General features: G+C 51.5%; 1 protein-coding gene across 1 annotated transcript in view; it reads left to right on the forward strand.

The window, feature by feature from the left end:
• Positions 1 to 8,776: 8,776 nt before the first annotated feature.
• LOC108176799 (germ cell-specific gene 1-like protein) overlaps positions 8,777 to 19,731 on the forward strand; it is a 68,099-nt gene continuing 57,144 nt past the window's right edge. Inside the window, exon 1 of the mRNA XM_070064935.2 lies at positions 8,777 to 9,149. Within this exon, the coding sequence (XP_069921036.2) occupies positions 8,819 to 9,149 (331 nt within the window). The 5' untranslated portion in view covers positions 8,777 to 8,818. The remainder of the gene's footprint in view (positions 9,150 to 19,731) is intronic.

Raw genomic sequence — 19,731 nt, forward strand, 5'->3', positions numbered from 1 at the left:
AGACAAGTGCCCAGCCTTGCCGTCCTCTTGTGGTGTGGCACACGCCTGCCAGCGTTCTGTCTTGGCCCAATGCAGCTCTGCACCTGCCCCTGTGAGAGGAAGGTGATTTTCACACGAGGAACCGAATGCAAGTGCTTCTTGAGGAGCTCACGTTTTGGAGAGAGCGTTTGAAAGCAGATGTTTGGAAATGTTTCCATTGTTACAAGCTTGCTTTTGCCAAAAAGCAATGAAAATATGCTTCCTTTAGAAAACTCTCCAAATCTGTGCACTTTAAGAACCAGGAAATAGAAAATTTTAGCAATTTAAAAAATCTTCCTCCCCCCAAAAAACTTCCAGGGAGTTTTAAGTCCATTTGTTAAAAATACACAATGTTGGCCGGCGCCGCGGCTCAATAGGCTAATCCTCTGCCTTGTGGTGCTGGTACACCAGGTTCTAGTCCCGGTCGGGGTGCCAGATTCTGTCCCGGTTGCCCCTCTTCCAGGCCAGCTCTCTGCTGTGGCCAGGGAGTGCAGTGGAGGATGGCCCAAGTGCTTGGGCCCTGCACCCCATGGGAGACCAGGATAAGTACTCCTGCCATCGGATCAGCACGGTGCGCCAGTCTCAGCGTGCCGGCTGCGGCGGCCATTGGAGGGTGAACCAATGGCAAAGGAAGACCTTTCTCTCTGTCTCTCTCTGTCACTGTCCACTCTGCCTGTCAAAAAAAAAATAAATAAAAAAAAATAAAAAAATACACAATGCTGATCTCTTGATTTACTTGCTAGACCACACACCATGGGCAGCTGGGGAAGGTTGATTGTACGTGAAACAAATGTTACCAGCATAGCTCTTATTTGGTGAACGGGATTAAAATGTGAGTACTAGGAGCGGGGGTTGGGGTGCATTGGGCTAAACTGCCTTCTGGGATGCCTGCACCTCATAGTGGAACTGCATCCCAGCTGCCCTGCTTCAACTCAGCTTCCTGCTGATGTGCCTGGGAGGGCAGAGAGAGATGGCCGAGGTGCTGCAGCCCACACGGGAGGCCCGGATGGAGCTCCTGGCTCCTGGATTTGGTCTGTCCCAGTGCTGGCGGGTGTGGCCATCTGGGGGAGTGAACCTGTGGACAGACCTCTCTCTCTCTGTCACTTTGACTTCCAAGTGGATATGCAAATAAATATTTTTAAAAATAAACTGAGAGTATTTAGAAAGTGCAGCATGGTTTTCAGTCCTATCACCTGTGCAGACCAAGCCTGGAAATGACAGAGGAGACCACGGCGTTGCCACAATGCGAAGCGGTAGCCCACACTTCTCAGGATGTGAACAAGCCCACCTGATTGCAGTGCTGTCCAGAACAAATAAGACTGTTTAAATGAAATCCAGGAACTCCGTGTTGTACTGAGTCAATGAGAGAAAAAAGCACTTTTTTTTTAACTTTTATTTAATGAATATAAGTTTCCAAAGTACGAATAATGGATTACTATGGCTTCCCCCCCATACCGTCCCTCCCACCCACAACCCTCCCCTTTCCCACTCCCTCTCCCCTTCCATTCACATCAAGATTCATTTTCGATTATCTTAATATACAGAAGATCAGCTTAGTATACATTAAGTAAGGATTTCAACAGTTTGCTCCCACACAGAAACATAAAGTGAAAAATAATGGATGATTTTTTTTAATGATGATGAAATCAGATCAGACCTATTGTCATGTTTAATCCCAGTGAGAGTCAAGTTGGGAGTTGATAGTTTCTTTTCTTTTCTTTTCTTTTTTTTTTCAGAGGATCAGTTTAGTATGCATTAAGTAAAGACTTCAACAGATTGCACACCCATAGAAACACAAAGTGAAATATACTGTTTGAGTACTCGTTATAGCATTAAATCTCAATGCACAGCACATTAAGGACAGAGATCCTACATGAGGAGTAAGTGCACAGTGACTCCTGTTGTTGACTTTACCAATTGACATTCCTGTCTATGGCATCAGCAATCCCCCTATGCTCCAGTCATGAGTTTCCAAGGCTATGGAAGCCCCCCGAGTTCTCCGACTCTTATCTTGTTTAGACAAGGTCATAGTCAAAGTGGAGGTTCTCTCCTCCCTTCAGAGAAAGGTACCCCCTTCTTTGAAGACCTGTTCTTTCCACTGAGATCTCACTCACAGAGATCTTTTGCCAGAGTGTCTTGGCTTTCCATGCCTGAAATACTCTCATGGGCTTTTCAGCCAGATCCGAATGCCTTTAGGGCTGATTCTGAGGCCAGAGTGCCATTCAGGACATCTGCCATTCTAGGAGTCTGCTGAGTATCTCACTTCCCATGTTGGACCACTCTCCCCTGAAAAAAGCACTTTAAAGAAGTGCTTATTTAATCTTTATGTTCTCTTATACAACTTTTTGAAAAATTACTTTTTTTTTATTTGGAAGGTAGAGAAATAGAGATCTTCGGTCTGCTGGTTCACCCACCAAGTGCTGGCAACAGCAGGGGCCAGGTCTCTCACCTGGGTGGCAGGGACCTCCGAGGATGCTCACTGGAGGGAGTTGGAACTGGAAGTGGTGCTGGGCCCTGCACTCAGGCGCTGTGACATGGGATGTGGATGTCCCCCGGGGCATCTTAACCACTGCATCATAGGCCTGCCCCCATTCCTAGGTTTTATATATGCTTTATATACTATTTATTGTATCTTTGTCATCTCTATGCAATTTGAGAACCTTTTCATCACTTAATTAACTCCAGGGTCCTTGGCAGTTTCGGCTTCTTGGTGCTGGGTGGGCGGGCGGCAAGAGAGCCGGTTCTCTCCGCTGTCCGGTTGACAATGCAGGCGGCCCCGCTCTTGGCCCCTAGGGGGCAGCAGAGGGAAGCAAACCGCAGCTTTGCCAAGGACCAGAAACAAGCTCAAAGAGGGGTGGTCCGGTCAGAGACCTGCAGATGTCTGTTTTCTGTCCAGCCTTCCTGGCCCAGGACCACGAGGGCCGAGAGCGGCCCAAGGACGGCAGCCTGCGGGGCTCCGAGCTGAGCCCTGGCGATGCGAGGTCCAGGAGGCTCGGGGAGTGGCGGGCTCCGGCCCCTGCCCTGCTACTTCCAGCTCCTCAGCTTCTCCACTGGAGATCCGCCAAGACTTCCAGAAGGGCTCACGTGCCGCCCTCTGACCAGGCACGGCGTGGCGGCAGCTGCGGCTCTGGCTCTCCTCGTGGCTGCCAGCCGCTCCACCCCAGCCGGACCTGCCGCCGCCGTTTCCCTCCTGCGCGCACCTGGGGTCAGGGTCGCCTCCGCCCAACACACACACCTGCCAGAAACACAACCCTGGACGCGCCATGCTCCTGCTCCAGAGCCCTGGCTGGATCCCCATCTCTGAGGGCAGAATCAAAGCTCCTGGGCCCTGGAGTAAGAGCCCCCCTCAGTCCCCGGCACCCCGGGCACTTCCCTTGCTGGAAGCCCTCCGGGCAGCCTCAGTTTCCTGATCTGTAAGATGGACCCACGCATCCCGAGAGAGGGGCAGAAGCGAGAGGATGTGTGCCCCCGCCCACTCCTCCGGTTGCCTACGTCACTTCCTGTTTCCGGAACCATCAAAATAGGGCTTGGGAAAGCAGAGTGTAGCAAGAGATTGGCAGATTGGTTTTACAGAGGGGAAGACCGAGGCTCTGACCGAGAGGTTCAGGGGCCTCCAAAGACGCGGAGCCCCCGTGTGGCGGAGCCAAGATTGAAATTTGGAACTTCCCACGGTGTTGGGAGAAGCGTGTTTTTTTTTTTTTTTTTTTTTTAAGATTTACATTTATATATTTGAAAGGCACGCACGCCTACACCCACACCCACACGGAGGCACAGGGAGCTCTTCCACTTCCCAAATGTCCGCGGTAGCTGGGGCGGGGCCAGGCTGAAGCCTGGACTTGGGAACTCCATCCAGGTCTCCTGCGGGTGGCACGCACTCAGGTACTTGCACCGTCACCTGCTGCTTCCCAGCAGCTGAAATCTGGAGCAGAGCTGGGATTCAAACCCACGAACTCCAGTGATGGGGTGTGCACATCCCTGGGCGCGTCTTCATCCCTGTCCCCAACGTTCTGGCTCCTCCAGGTCTGGATAGTCCCCCCACCCCCACTGCATATATCGCCTTCTGCAAACACAGAATTGATGAGCTGCTCCCCCTGTAGACAGCACCAGGACGCCGCGGACCTGGCCTGTCTCGTTCACCCAGCGCATGGCGCAGAGTGGAGCCACGGGGGGTAGGGGCCCAGAACTACTTCCTAAGGCGCCCCTGCAGCTCAGACAGTTTCAAAGAACAGGCTGGGGAGTTCCAGCTGAGCAGGTTCTAATGAGACCGCCTGCTTCTCCCCGGGAGAATCTGCCCCCTGGGATGCCTTTGATTGCACAGAGCTCCGGGCTCCTCCCTCCCTGGGGAGCCCTGGCCCCCTAGCAGCACTCCCAGCCTGAGATTTCCTGGGAGTGAGCGTTTAGCCAGGCTCCCTGATCACTGGAACATGGTTTATCGCTCCCTTTTTAGAGGGCCTCTGTGTCTTCAAGACAGAGAAGCAGAGAGGCAGCCTGTTAGAGAGACATCAGCCATCTGCTGGCTCACTCCACAATGCCAGCAGCAGCCGGAACTGGGTCAGGCCGAGGTCACAAGCTTGGCCCTCAACCCAGCTCCAGCTGTCACCTGCTGCCCCTGGGGTGCACACTGGCAGGAAGCTGGCCTCCGAAGTGGGGCTGAAATCCAGGAACTCCAATGCAGGAGTCTTAGCCGTTGCTCCAGTGCCCGTTCCTCTGCCAATCTCTTGCTACACTCTGCTTTCCCAAGCCCTATTTTGACAGTTCCGGAAACAGGAAGTGACATAGGCAACCCGGAAACTGGCCAATGTCTTCGTGGCTCCGACTGGGAAGAAAAGCCGCTAGGTAAATGCATCTGCAATGTGACCCTTCAAAGCGTGTTCACATTCCCCAAAAAGTGTTAACTGGGTGACTCAGAGCGGCAATTGATTTCCTGGGAGTTTTGGTTGAATATATATGTATATGTGCACAATTTCCAACTGTATGGCTTCAGGAGTTCTCATGAACCAAACACACGTGTGTGACCAGCACACGCATGTGTGAGCAGCCCCCTGAAGCCCCCCTCATGGCCCCGCCAAGTTGGCCTCCCCCGAGTCACACACATCCCATTTGCATCCTACATAGGTTTTACTGAAAAATGTTTGGGGGCCTTCATTCCAGGTTCTCAAGTTCAAATACCCCCAGAGGCCTGGCAGGTGTGCTCAGTGCTCGGTGGGCCCACGGCCACTTTGCACCTGCACAGGGACATTTCCCAGGACTCCCAGGAAGGACACAGGCCCCGGGTTGTCAGGAAGTCTAGGTTTTGATGTGACATCTCATGATTCTTGGATGTTGGCTGCGTGCAAAAATGGAACGGGCTTGTGGATGCTGCCTCCAACCCAGGCCAAACCAAATAGGCTCCCGGGGCCAAATCTGTCCTGCAGGCTGCCAGTGGAACTGACCCCAGGGCCTGTTTCCAAGCACCCAGAAAGGACACCCAGTTGAGTGAGGGGGAGGGCAGGCCAAAGCCACGCATCGTGGCTGAGATGACTGGTGCACAGCGGGGCTGGAGATGGGAGCCGAAGCCAGTGTCTCTGACCTGGAGGGCGCCCCCAGGCATATGGGCACCGGGAGCAGTGGCAGGCGAAGCAGTGGCATGCTGCAGCAGGTTTCCCTGCAGCAGGTGCAGCTGACGGGGGCTGCAGCAGGCAGATAGGAGGCCGCTGGGAGGCCCTGGCCCATGGCTTGGGCTAAAGAGGAAGGAGCCGAGGCTTTGGGCTCCAATTTCTGGCCTCCTAAACAAATGCCAGCCTGCACCAACCTCTGTCTGCAGCCAAGGTCATTCCAACTGTGCAGCTTCTCCAAGCAGCTTGCAGGTGAGTCCAGATTCACTTTGGGATGCGTAGACATGCACGTGAGTTCCGATTCACTTCAGGATGTGTAGACACACAGCGTGCGCTCTTGTCGTCTGCACCCAGAGCAGCTCCTCCTACTGCAGCTCCCGCAGCAGGTCCAGCACACAGTCTTGCAGAGTTCTGATCTCCCCGCACCCTCAGATCAGCCAACAGCAACCCCATCCTGGCGGGGACTCCCCTTTCTCTCACGCCCCATGCTGTGTCCTTTAACAAATCCTGCTGGATCTGCCTTGAAAACCAGTGCAGATGCTCCACAGCCGTTGGAGTCTGGTCTGAGACCCTGCGTCACTCACTAGCTCTGCTTCTACTCTGGTTTGTCTGCCCACTGCCCTCAGGCTTCTGCCTCGCTCAGGCAGTGCCCGATGCCTCTCGCCCATCATTCTTCCTCCAGACTTGTCTGTTATCCCAGGCTCCTACCCCAGGGCCTTTGCATGGGCTGAACCTGTGCTGGGAACTCGCTTTCCCTGGTGGCAGTCCCCAGGGCCAGCTCCTTCCCTTGCTTCAAGTCTCTGGCAAGGTCACCTTCTCAGGGAGCTCTCCTGCTCTGTCCCTCCCTGCCTAATGCCCCTCGCTGGCTCCTACTGCCTGCAGATGAGAGCTCAGTGAGCGGATGGGTGTATTGTAGGTGGAAATGTCGGCCCCCTCAGAGCTCCCCTGGGATATTCCTTAAGAGACTGGTCCCTGAGACACGTGGCCCCTGGGACCACGTGGCTTCAGATGCCCAGCCTGTGGCTCACAGCGCCCTGCCCACATGCACACCAGCCATGGACCTCAGCCCACAAACACACTGCGGAGGGACTCTGTGTGTGTGTGTGTTTTAAGATTTATTAATTTTTTTGAAAGGCAGAATTACAGAGAGAGAGGGAGAGAGAGCGATGTTCCATCCACGGATGGTTCACTCACCAAATGGCTGCAATGGCTGGGGCTGGGCCAGGCCAAAGCCAGAAAAGCCAGGAGCCAGGAGCTTCTTCCAGGTCTCTCCCACATGGGTGCAGGGGCCCAAACACTCATGCCGTCTTCTGCTGCTTTCCCAAGTGCATTATCAGGGAGCTGGATTGGAAGTGGAGCAGCCGGGACTCGAACCTGCGCCCATATGGGATGCCAGCACTGCAGGCAGTGGCTTAACCCGTGGGGCTGATCTTTCAAAGTGCTGCCTTCCTTCCTTGTAGCAACTTGGTCAAAATGCATCTTACCTGACAGCCAGTTCTCTCACCATCACCGTGACTGCATGGAGGCCCTCACTCAGAACACCTGGGGATTCTTTATCCCGGGCCCCCCCAAAAGGACTCTGAGAAGCAGGGGTGGGGGACCCACTCCATCCTTCATGCTGGCTCCTCCCACAAGCACAGGGCCCACGGCGCCCTACCCTCACCTGCCTTCTGGCTACACAGCAGCCGCCGCCGACTGCACACACAAACCCACCCACGGCAGTAAGGCAACTCCTAATCCATAACCTTGAAGCCTGCGAGGCCCGCCACTCGGCAAGCCAGGGATTGCTGGAGCAATTCTCAGCCTGGGCAGAATTCAAATGAGCTCTTGCAATCAGCATGCAATTAATGGTTGCACGCCCTGGGCATCTGAGCCCCGTGGGCTGTGTGGTGGGAGGCACATTCAGGGAACCCGGCTCGTTCACCTGAGAGCAGAAGCAGGGGCGAGGGTGCCCACGGGGGCCAACCCAAGGTTCCTCACGTCTGAGTTGGTTCAGACGTTACTGATGGGGGCAGGCATTTATTGAGTGCCTACTGTGTACAAAACGCTGTTGATAGACGTGATCTCACCAGAGTAGACCAAGGTGATGTCCCTGTGAAGTAAATTCCTGCCCAGCTATTGGACTTGGAAACTCGGGCTCAGAGAGGGCAAGTGACTTGTTCAAAGCCACACAGCTGGCCAAGCCTAGGTCAGCGTGCTAGAGAACTCTGCTCCTGTGGCTGCCTTGATGATTCCAGGTGGCCAGCCCTCGTACTGGTGAGGAACGGGACCCCCTGGGTCGTGCTGTGGGGGTTGAGGGGGTGGGGCACAGCCTGCAGGGAGAAGTTCTGGCTGTTACTCCCAACGCCTAGCACCGGGTATGGGGCACCTTGCTGCTGTTCCAAGCCCTGACCAGGAGCTGGCTGGCCGGCTGTTCGACTTTGGGGGGGGGGGGAGCTCTTCCTAGAAGCTGGGGGCGGGTACCTCTTCCAAACCACAACTATGCCATCCTCCTAGAGCCCCTTCTGCAGCCCCAGTCCCTTTGGGGCCGGCCTCCCAGCTCCTGCCCATGGGGGAAGCCCTGTAGTTTACACCCCTGGAGAACTTTCTGGGGACCCTGACTGCGCCCCTTGTATGGGGAGGGTGCTGCTGGCCCACTCCCCTCATCGGCTGGGGACTCTGCCCGTGTTTCTGGTGTGCGACGCCTCCTCCCCGCCTGGGGCGCGCCCCTTCCCAGTTAGCCTGGGATACTCTGAGCTCCTCCGACTCCGCGCTCCGGTGCGGGGGTCCCTGTCGGGGACATCCCCTCCTCTGCCAGTCCCCCGCCCGCGCCCGGCGAGGGGCGCCCTCTCTTTCCCGTGGCGGCGGGCGGGCGCCAGAACAGTGTCGCGAGCCACCTGCAGGTGTCTCCCCACGGAGGGGCGCGCGTCCCTGCGCTGCGGCCGCTGCCAGGCGCCAGAGGCTCCTCGCCGAGGTGCACTCGCGCTCCGGGCTCCGTGCGCCGGAGCCGCTCCTCGTGCGCCGCGCCCGCCTCCCTCCTCCCCGCCACCCCCTCCCGTCCCGGCGCCCCCAGAGCCAGCCGCACCCCCCGCGTCCGCCGCCGCCGCCGCCGATCGCAGGCGCCCGAGCCCCGCGGCGCGGAGGGCAGCGGCCGCTGACGCGGGGCGCCGGCTGCCAACTTCGCGCGCGGAGCTGCCCGGCGGCGCGGTCCCGGCGGCGCGGGCGGCATGAAGACGAGCCGCCGCGGCCGAGCGCTCCTGGCCGTGGCCCTGAACCTGCTGGCGCTGCTCTTCGCCACCACCGCCTTCCTCACGACGCACTGGTGCCAGGGCACGCAGCGAGTGCCCAAGCCCGGCTGCGGCCAGGGCGGGAGCGCCAACTGCCCCAACTCGGGCGCCAACGCCACGGCCAACGCCACGGCCGCCCCCGCCGCCGGCCCCGGCCCCGGCCCCCCGGGCGGCGCGCTCTACAGCTGGGAGACGGGCGACGACCGCTTTCTCCTGAGGAATTTCCACACCGGCATCTGGTACTCGTGCGAGGAGCAGCTCGGCGGACGCGGTGAGTGAGCGGCGGCGCCGCCGCGGCGGGCTGGGCTCTCGGGCTCCGGCTCCCGGGCTGCGCGGCCCCGGCGGCTCCCTCAGCTCCCGGCAGGGCAGGGGCCCCCCGCGCCGCCGCCGACGATGCCGCGACTGGGGTCGGCGCTCGCGGGGCTGGGGACGCCGGCGGCGGGCGGGGGCGCGCGAGGGGAAGGTCCGAGACCGCGACGCGGGGCGTGCGGGACGTCCCGCCGCCCCCACCCCAAGGCGAACCCCCGGGCGGCTGTGGGGACGCGGGCGAGCCTCAGGGGGCGCGGCTCCCGGTGCCCACCTCAGCGGCGGATCGGAGCGCGCGCGCTCCTGGCCGCGCCCGCACTCAGCCCGGCGTCCGCCAGCTCCTCGTCCTTTCCGTGGGGCGCTCGGTGTCCAGGAGCACCTGCCCTGTCTCGCCTTGGTGGGGGTGGGGGGCGGGGAGCCCCGAGCCCTGGGGGCTCCTCAGCCCCTCAACGCCAGCCCGCAGAAACCTCCCAGACGGAGCTGGGGAAGCTCAGGACCCGGCAGCCGGGGGTGGAGTGGGGGAGTCCCGCGGGGGTCCCTCCTGCCTTGGCGTCCTGGCCCCTCGGCGGGGAAGGGGCGTGCGGGCAACTCCGAGTCCGGGAGGCTTGGCTTCGCGCGCGCGTGGCTGTGGGGCAGCTCAGGGGCTCAGAAGGGGGACTTGCTGCCCCTTCCTCTGCCCTCTGCCGATAGCCGGGGCTGGAGTCGCTGTCCCCCAGGTTGGTGGCGAGGCCCAGGGGACAGCCGCCTCTGACAGCTGCGGGGGCCAGAGAGACAGCATGTGGTGCTGGCCCGCAGGACCAGGGCGGTGGGGATGTTGTTGCTCAGGGGCCGGCTGTGGGACCCCCTTGTGAGTGCAGTAGCCCCTTTGCCCAAGGTTAACGGGGGAGCGTGCGTGCATGGCTCTTGGCATGTGCTGGCTGCGCCGTGGGCACTCCAGGGGAGAGGGGGGAGTGGACGCTGGTCCCTGCTTTGCCCTGCGTGAACCAGTAGCCTAACTGGTTTAAAGGACGTGTGCGTGCGTGTGCGTGTGTGTGTGTGTGTGTGTTGGGGAAGGGGCAGAAGTGTAAAATGAAGCCACCGGTGCCCTGGCTCACCTCTGGCTGGCCGGCTCCTCCTCAGCCCCAGCGGGACCCTCCCACCCATCTTCTGACCTCACAGGAGGCTGTGGACAAGACTGTGAGGCCTGGCGCCCCCCTGCACACGCGCCTTGGCAGGCAGGGCCTTTTGGTCTTTGGGTCTCTGCACTGCCTGTCTCTCCCTCATCACACTGGGCACCACCTGCCTCTCCCCCACACCTGACTTTGCCCTCCTCCGCCCTCCCCAGTGTCACTTGGTGAGAGCTGGCCTGGGTGGTTTTGGTTGATGGCTTCATTTCCCATCTCTGGAGAGTGTCTCACACATTATAGGTCTTAATCGAGTATTTGCAGGATCCGTGCTGGGGTGGGGCCTTGAGACAATGCGGCAGGAATGTCCCGGGGCGTCACCTGATCACTCTCTCTCTCTCACCTGGGGGTGGGCGATCCCTGGGACAAAGTTTTCTGAGTGTCCGTCTGAGCCAGGCCTGCCGTGAGTCAGAGGTGCGGGCATTTGAGTGGTGCCCTGCCCATGACTGGCTTCTCTGCATCGGACTTGCTGCTGGTGTGTACCCAGGGCCGGCAGTTTGAATTTGGAGTGCAATAATAAGCACACATACTTAAAGAGCCCCCAGGCCAGTGCGGGAAGGGGAGTCGATGTGACACAGACACCAGCAGGGAGAGGAGGGACGCCCAGGGCTCCGAGTCCACACATTGGTGCTGGAAGCGGAGGTGAGCTCAGTAACCGGAGACATTGGCGGGGAAACGGCAGACAGAATTTTAGAGGGAAGCAGGCTTTGAAGCAGGAAAGTTCAACAGACTACAGGAGAGAAGGGAAAAAAAAATAAAAAAAAGGTGGGGGCGTACTGGTACAGACAAGTTCCTCTCTCCGCCAACCTTGCAAAGGCTAGCAAGAGACAAAGAGCTGGGATATACATAATAAAAGGGGAGAGTTAAGGCTACAATTCAGTAGCCTACACAACCCAATGGGAGTCCGCAGGAGAAACGGAGCCTGCACAGACTCTTTGGGTAGAAGCCAGAGATCTGAAGCTAAAAACCTTACATTCTGCTCAGCCTTGCAGTATTACTTACCTCCTGAATAAAAAATAAAATAAAATAAATAAATGAATAAATAAATAAATAGAGATTTACCACGCATAACCTTTGCACACCTGTAACCCTGAGGAACCAAGCAGAGCTCTCAGGCCACACCCATCTCAAGCCTCCAAGGCTCCTCCAACAGTAGGCAGTCCACTTAACACAGACATAGTATATATAAAAAAAAAACCTCACAGTGAGGGAAAAAGAATTAACCATGCCAAGCAATAAACACAGAAATTGAGGGAACAAGATCAACGATGACACTATGACGCCTCCAAATAAACAAAACACCCCAAGCCAAGATTATGAAGATGATGAGATAGAAGAAATACAAGATACGGATTTCAAAAAATTTATGATAAGAACATTTAGAAGTTTTCAAAAGCAGATCCTTGAACTACAGAAATCCTTATTGGACAGGATTGAAAATCTCTCTCGTGCAAATGAAATTTTAAGGAAGAATCAAAATGAAACGAAACAACTAGTAGAACAGGAAAGTGTGATAGTGAAGAGAAATCAAAATGAAATGAAGAGCTCAATAGATCAAATGACAAACACATTAGAGAATCTTAAAAACAGAATGGGTGAAGCAGAAGAGAGAATATCAGACTGAGAAGACAGAGAACAGGAAAGGATACAGTCAAACCAAAGAAAAGAAGAGGAAATTAGAAATCTAAAAAATATTGTTGGGAATCTACAGGATACTATTAAAAAACCCAACATTCGGGTTCTAGGAGTTCCTGAAGGCATGGAGAGAGAGAAAGGATTAGAAGGCCTTTTTAGTGAGATACTAGCAGAGAACTTTCCGGGTTTGGAGAAGGACAGAGACATCCTAGTACAGGAAGCTCATAGAACCCCCAGTAAACATGACCAAAAGAGATCCTCACCACGACACGTTGTAATTAAACTCACCACAGTGAAACATAAAGAAAAGATCCTAAAATGTGCAAGAGAGAAACGTCAGATTACTCTCAGAGGATCTCCAATCAGACTCACAGCAGACTTCTCATCAGAAACACTACAGGCTAGGAGGGAATGGCGAGACATAGCACAGGTGCTAAGAGAGAAAAATTGCCAGCCCAGAATATTATATCCTGCCAAGCTCTCATTTGTGAATGAAGGTGAAATAAAGACCTTTCATAGCAAACAGAAATTGAAAGACTTTGCTGCCACTCGTTTAGCCCTGCAAAAGATACTTAAAGATGTGCTACACTCAGAAACACAGAAACACGGCCATCAATATGAAAGAAGGTAAAGGAAGAACACCTACCAGTAAAAGAGCATGGGAAGCTCAAAGCATATATTAGAACTTATCTTTGGCAAATGGCAGGGCAAAGTCACTATGTATCAATAGTCACATTAAACATTAATGGTCTTAACTCTTCAGTTAAAAGACACAGATTGGCTGACTGGCTTAAGGAACAATACCCAACTATTTGTTGCCTACAAGAAACACATCTCTCTAACAAAGAGGCATGCAGACTGAAAGTGAAAGGTTGGAAAAAGATATTCCATGCCAACAGAAACCAAAAAAAAGCAGGTGTAGCCATATTAATATCAGACAAAATAAACTTTTAAACAAAAACTGTTAAGAGAGACAAAGAGGGGCACTATATAATGATTAAGGGTTCAATTCAACAGGAAGATGTAACTATTATAAATGTATATGCACCTAATTACAGGGCACCGGTCTATTTAAAAGATATGTTAAGGGACTTAAAGGGAGATTTAGATTCCAATACAATAGTACTGGGGGACTTCAATACTCCACTCTCAGAAATAGACAGATCATCCGGACAGAAGGTCAACAAGGAAACAGCAGATTTAATCGACACTATTGCCCAAATGGATCTAACAGATATCTACAGAACTTTCAATCCTACATCTAAAGACTTTACATTCTTCTCAGCAGTGCATGGAACCTTCTCTAGGATTGACCACATACTAGGTCATAAAGTAAGTCTCAGCAAATTTAAAAGAATTAGAATCACACCATGCAGCTTCTCAGACCACAGCGGAATGAAGCTGGAAATTAGCAACTCAGGAAACCCTGGAAAGTATGCAAACACATGGAGACTGAACAACATGCTCCTGAATGAACACTGGGTCATCCAAGAAATCAAAAGAGAAATCAAAAACTTTCTGGAAGTAAATGAGGATAACAACACAACATATCAAAACTTATGGGATACAGCAAAAGTAGTATTGAGAGGCAAGTTTATAGCAATAGGTGCCTATATCAAGAAATTGGAAAGGTACCAAATAAATGAGCTTTCAGCGCATCTCAAGGACCTAGAAAAACTGCAGCAAACCAAACCCAAATCTAGTAGGAGAAGAGAAATAATTAAAATCAGAGAAGAAATTAACAGGATTGAATCCAAAAAAACATTACAAAAAGTCAGCCAAGCGAAGGGCTGGTTTTTTGAAAAAATAAACAAAATTGACACCCCATTGGCCCAACTAACTAAAAAAAGAAAAGACCCAAATCAATAAAATCAGAGATGAAAAAGGAAACGTAACAACAGACACCACAGAAATAAAAAGAATCATCAGAAATTACTATAAGGACTTGTATGCCAGAAAACAAGAAAATCTATCAGAAATGGATAGATTCCTGGACACATGCAACCTACCTAAATTGAACCATGAAGACATAGAAAACCTAACAGACCCATAACTGAGACAGAAATTGAAACAGTAATAAAGGCCCTCCCAACAAAGAAAAGCCCAGGACCAGATGGATTCACTGCTGAATTCTACCAGACATTTAAAGAAGAACTAATTCCATTTCTTCTCAAACTATTCAGAACAATCGAAGAAGATGGAATCCTCCCAAATTCTTTCTATGAAGCCAGCATCACCTTAATCCCTAAGCCAGAGAAAGATGCAGCACTGAAAGAAAATTATAGACCAATATCCCTGATGAACATAGATGCAAAAATCCTCAATAAAATTCTCGCCAATAGAATACAACAACACATCAGGAAAATCATCCACCCAGACCAAGTGAGATTTATCCCTGGTATGCAGGGATGGTTCAACATTCACAAATCAATCAATGTGATTCACCACATTAACAGACTGCAAAAGAAAAACCATATGATTATCTCAATTGATGCAGAGAAAGCATTCGATAAAATTCAACACCCTTTCATGATGAAAACTCTAAGCAAATTGGGTATAGAAGGAACATTCCTCAATATAATCAAAACAATTTATGAAAAACCCACGGCCAGCATCCTATTGAATGGGGAAAAGTTGGAAGCATTTCCACTGAGATCTGGCACCAGACAGGGATGCCCACTCTCACCACTGCTATTTAACATAGTTCTGGAAGTTTTAGCCAGAGCCATCAGACAAGAAAAAGAAATTAAAGGAATACAAATTGAGAAGGAAGAAGTCAAACTATCCCTCTTTGCAGACGATATGATTCTTTACTTAGAGGATCCAAAGAACTCTACTAAGACACTATTGGAACTCATAGAGGAGTTTGGCAAAGTGGCAGGATATAAAATCAATGCACAAAAATCAACAGCCTTTGTATACACAAGCAATGCCATGGCTGAGAAAGAACTGCTAAGATCAATCCCATTCACAATAGCTACAAAAACAATCAAATACCTTGGAATAAACTTAACCAAGGACGTTAAAGATCTCTACGATGAGAATTACAAAACCTTAAAGAAAGAAATAGAAGAGGATACCAAAAAATGGAAAAATCTTCCATGCTCATGGATTGGAAGAATCAACATCATCAAAATGTCAATTCTCCCAAAAGAAATTTATAGATTTAATGCAATCCCAATCAAGATTCCAAAGACATTCTTCTCAGATCTAGAAAAAATGATGCTGAAATTCATATGGATGCACAAGAGACCTCGAATAGCTAAAGCAATCTTGTACAACAAAAACAAAGCTGGAGGCATCACCATACGAGATTTCAGGACATACTACTACAGGGCAGTTGTAATCAAACAGCATGGTACTGGTACAGAAACAGATGGATAGACCAATGGAACAGAATTGAAACACCAGAAATCAACCCAAACATCTACAGCCAACTTATATTTGATCAAGGATCTAAAACCAATTCCGGGAGCAAGGACAGTCTATTCAATAAATGATGCTGGGAAAACTGGATTTCCACGTGCAGAAGCATGAAGCAAGACCCCTACCTTACACCTTACACAAAAATCCACTCAACGTGGAATAAAGACCTAACTCTATGACCTGACACCATCAAGTTATTAGAGAACATTGGAGAAACCCTTCAAGATATTGGCATAGGCAAAGAATTTCTGGAAAAGACCCGGGAGGCACAGGCAGTCAAAGCCAAAATCAACTGTTGGGATTGCATCAAATTGAGAAGTTTCTGTACTGCAAAAGAAACAGTCAGGAGAGTGAAGAGACAACCGACAGAATGGGAAAAAATATTTGCAAACTATGCAACAGATAAAGGGTTAATAACCAGAATCTACAAAGAGATCAAGAAACTCCACAAAAACAAAACCAACAACCCACTTAAGAGATGGGCCAAGGACCTCAATAGACATTTTTCAAAAGAGGAAATCCAAATGGCCAACAGGCACATGAAAAAATGTTCAAGGTCACTAGCAATCAGGGAAATGCAAATCAAAAGCACAATGAGGTTTCACCTCACCCCGGTTAGAATGGCTCACATACAGAAATCTACCAACAACAGATGCTGGTGAGGAAGTGGGGAAAAAGGGACACTAACCCACTGTTGGTGGGAATGCAAACTGGTCAAGCCACTATGGAAGTCAGTCTGGAGATTCCTCAGAAACCTGAATATAACCCTACCGTTCGACCCAGCCATCCCACTCCTTGGGATTTACCCAAAGGAATTTAAATTGGCAAACAAAAAAGCGGTCTGCACCCTAATGTTTATTGCAGCACAATTCACAATAGCCAAGACCTGGAACCAATCTAAATGCCCATCAACAGTAGACTGGATAAAGAAATTATGGGATATGTATTCTTTAGAATACTATACCGCAGTAAGAAACAACGAAATCCAGTCATTTGCAACAAAATGGAGGAATCTGGAACACATCATGCTGAGTGAAATAAGCCAGTCCCAAAGGGACAAATACCATATGTTCTCCCTGATCGGTGACAACTGACTGAACACCAAAAAGGAAACCTGTTGAAGTGAAATGGACACTATGAGAAACAGTGACCTGATCAGCATAGCCCTGACTGTTAATGAACAACTTAATTCATTATCCCTCTTAGTAGTTTTTTTTGTCTGTTCTACTTAATATGACTGGTTTAATTCTGTAATTAATACACAGTTATTCTTAAGTGTTGAAATTTAACTGAAATGTGATCCCTGTTAAACATAAGAGTGGGAATAAGAGAGGGAAGAGATGTGCAATTTGGGACATGCTCAAGCTGACTTGTCCCAAATGGTAGAGTTAGAAACATACCAGGGGACTCTAATTCAATCCCATCAAGGTGGCATGTACCAATGCCATCTCACTAGTGCAAGTGATCAATTTCAGTTCACAATTGACCATAATGAAAGGACTAAGAGTCAAAGGGATCACATAAACAAGTCTAGTATCTGCTAATACTAACCGATAGAATAAATAAAGGGGAGAGTGATCCAACATGGGAAGCGAGATACTCAGCAGACTCATAGAATGGCGGATGTCCTAAAAAGCACTCTGGCCTCAGAATCAGCCCTAAAGGCATTCCAATCTGGCTGAAAAGCCCATGAGAGTATTTCAGGCATGGAAAGCCAAGACACTCTGGCAAAAACAAAACAACAACAACAACAACAACAACAAAAAACCAAAAAAAAAAACCCACCTAAATAAAAGATCTCTGTGAGTGAGATCCCAGTGGAAAGAACAGGTCTTCAAAGAAGGAGGTACCTTTCTCTGAAGGGAGGAGAGAACCTCCACTTTGACTATGACCTTGTCTAAACAAGATAAGAGTCGGAGAACTCAAGGGGCTTCCATAGCCTTGGAAACTCATGACTGGAGCATAGGGAGATTACTGATGCCATAGACAGGAGTGTCAATTTGTAAAGTCAACAACAGGAGTCACTGTGCACTTACTCCTCATGTAGGATCTCTGTCCTTAATGCGCTGTACATTGAGATTTAATGCTATAACGAGTACTCAAACAGTATATTTCACTTTGTGTTTCTATGGGTGTGCAAACTCTTAAAATCTTTACTTAATGTATACTAAACTGATCTTCTGTAAAAAAAAAAAAGAAGAAGAAATTATCAATTCCCAACCTGACTCTCACTGGGATTAAACATGACAATAGGTCTGATCTGATTTCATCATCATTTAAAAAATCATCTATTATTTTTCACTTTATGTTTCTGTGTGGGAGCAAACTGTTGAAATCTTTACTTAATGTATGCTAAACTGATCTTCTGTACATAAAGAGAATCGAAAATGAATCTTGATGTGAATGGAAGGGGAGAGGGAGTGGGAAAGGCGAGGGTTGCGTGTGGGAGGGACGTTATGGGGGGGAAGCCATTGTAATCCATAAGCCGTACTTTGAAATTTATACTCATTAAATAAAGGTTAAAAAAAAAAGCTCCCAGAAGGCGTCTTGGCCCAAATCTGCCCGACCCTCACCTCCCACGCCGAAGCCTGGTTAACACCTGGCTGGGACAGACATGGACATCCTTCGGGGTGGTGGTCTCCACAGCCCATCCTGCAAGTTCACGGTGATGTTTCCAGGGTTCAGGAGACCCTGCTCCCAGGACACCCCCGTCTGCGACACGCAGGCACGTCCTTTGCACAGAGCCCCCATGCGCACCTGCTCGCAGCCCTGTGGGGGTGCCTCGGCTGAGCCTCCCTGTCCCTCCGGGTGTCTTGTGACTGCTCCCTGAGGGTCATGACCCCAGTGGTTATGAGTGTTTCCTTGCAGTGCACTAGGGCTTGACCCGGGATATTTATGCCCGAGTCTTGTTTTGCCTGCCTGCCTTCCTTCCTTCCTTCCTTCCTTCCTTCCTTCCTTCCCTCCTTTCTTTCTTCCTTCCTTCCTTCCTTCCTTCCTTCCTTCCTTCCTTCCTTCCTTCCTTCCTTCCTTCCTTCCTTCCCTCCTTTCTTTCTTCCTTCCTTCCTTCCTTCCCTTCTTCCTTCCTTCCTTCCTTCCTTCCTTCCTTCCTTCCTTCCTTCCTTCCTTCCTTCCTTCCTTCCTTCCTTCCTTCCTTCCTTCCTTCCTTCCTTCCTTCCTTCCTTCCTTTCTTTCTTGAACTTACTAATTGAAGAACACTTAAACGCTGTGCTGGCTTTCATGGAACAGAGCTTCCCAGGCCCTGTAACAATTGCCTGCCTGCCTGCCTGTCAAGTCTTCTTGCATCCTGGCCACCTCGTTTGAGACAGGCACTTCTGGGGGGGGGCTTTTCTTGGGAGGACTTCACATCAGGCTCAGAGAGGTTTTGGCCAGAATGGTTTTGTAAGGAGTGTTGGGGGGTGTGTGCGTGAGGGTATGGAAAGACATGGGAGGGAAGGGATGGGGGCAGCAAGGGTGTGGTGGGGGGAGGGGAAGGTTGGAGAAAGGAGAAGACCCTCACCCGCGGCCCTGTGTTAAGTAGGAACATGAATGGTGGGTTTGTTAAGTAAGTAAAAAAAACCCAGAGTTTTCTCTTGGACAGTGTTGGTGAGAGATCAGCTTTTGAAGAAAATCACTGCTCTCCTTTCTGGGAACTTGGGCGATAGTTATCAGCTGCTTGTCAGTGAGAAAGGGGCAGGTGTGGGCGGGGCTGGGCAGGTGTGAACCAGCATGGGGGTGGGGCCAGGGGTGTGTGAGCAGGTGCTGGGGAGGCGGGGCTGGGCAGGTGTGAACCAACGTGGGGGGGCGGGGCTGGGCAGGTGTGAACCAACGTGGGGGGGCGGGGCTGTGCTGCTGACACCCCATTGCCCCTCTCACCTTCTCCTCTCCCACGGCTGTGGTCCTGAAAACGACATCGGCAAGTACCTGGCCACAAACTTTTGTTGCCATGACAACCTTTCTTCTGGGTTCTGTAATTGTTTTGTTTTATTTTTTTTCCTCCAAGAGGAAAAAAATACTCCCCCCAAAACCCCTGAGCAAAATCCTGCCCTCTGCTCCCTCCCCTGATCCCGAACGTCAAGGGCAGACTTGCTCCCCTCCCTACCCCTCCCCACCCCGCCAAATCCGCGCAAAGCTGCCCCCTCCTCCCCTGTCCCTGCAAACGTCACCCAGATAGCCTCACCTCTTGGGGAGCAGCAGCTGCTCTGGGTGCTTCCTCTCTGTGCTCCCCCAAAACCTCTCTCCTCCCCTGGGGGCAGCCGCAGCCAAGTCTGATCCCCCCCCCCTTTGCAGCCTGCTCTAAACAGACGCACTTTCACCAGCCCGGGC

This window comes from Oryctolagus cuniculus, chromosome 19, assembly GCF_051225735.1.
Source record: "Oryctolagus cuniculus isolate XC-2025 breed Fujian yellow rabbit chromosome 19, ASM5122573v1, whole genome shotgun sequence".
Taxonomy (NCBI): Eukaryota; Metazoa; Chordata; class Mammalia; order Lagomorpha; family Leporidae; genus Oryctolagus; species Oryctolagus cuniculus.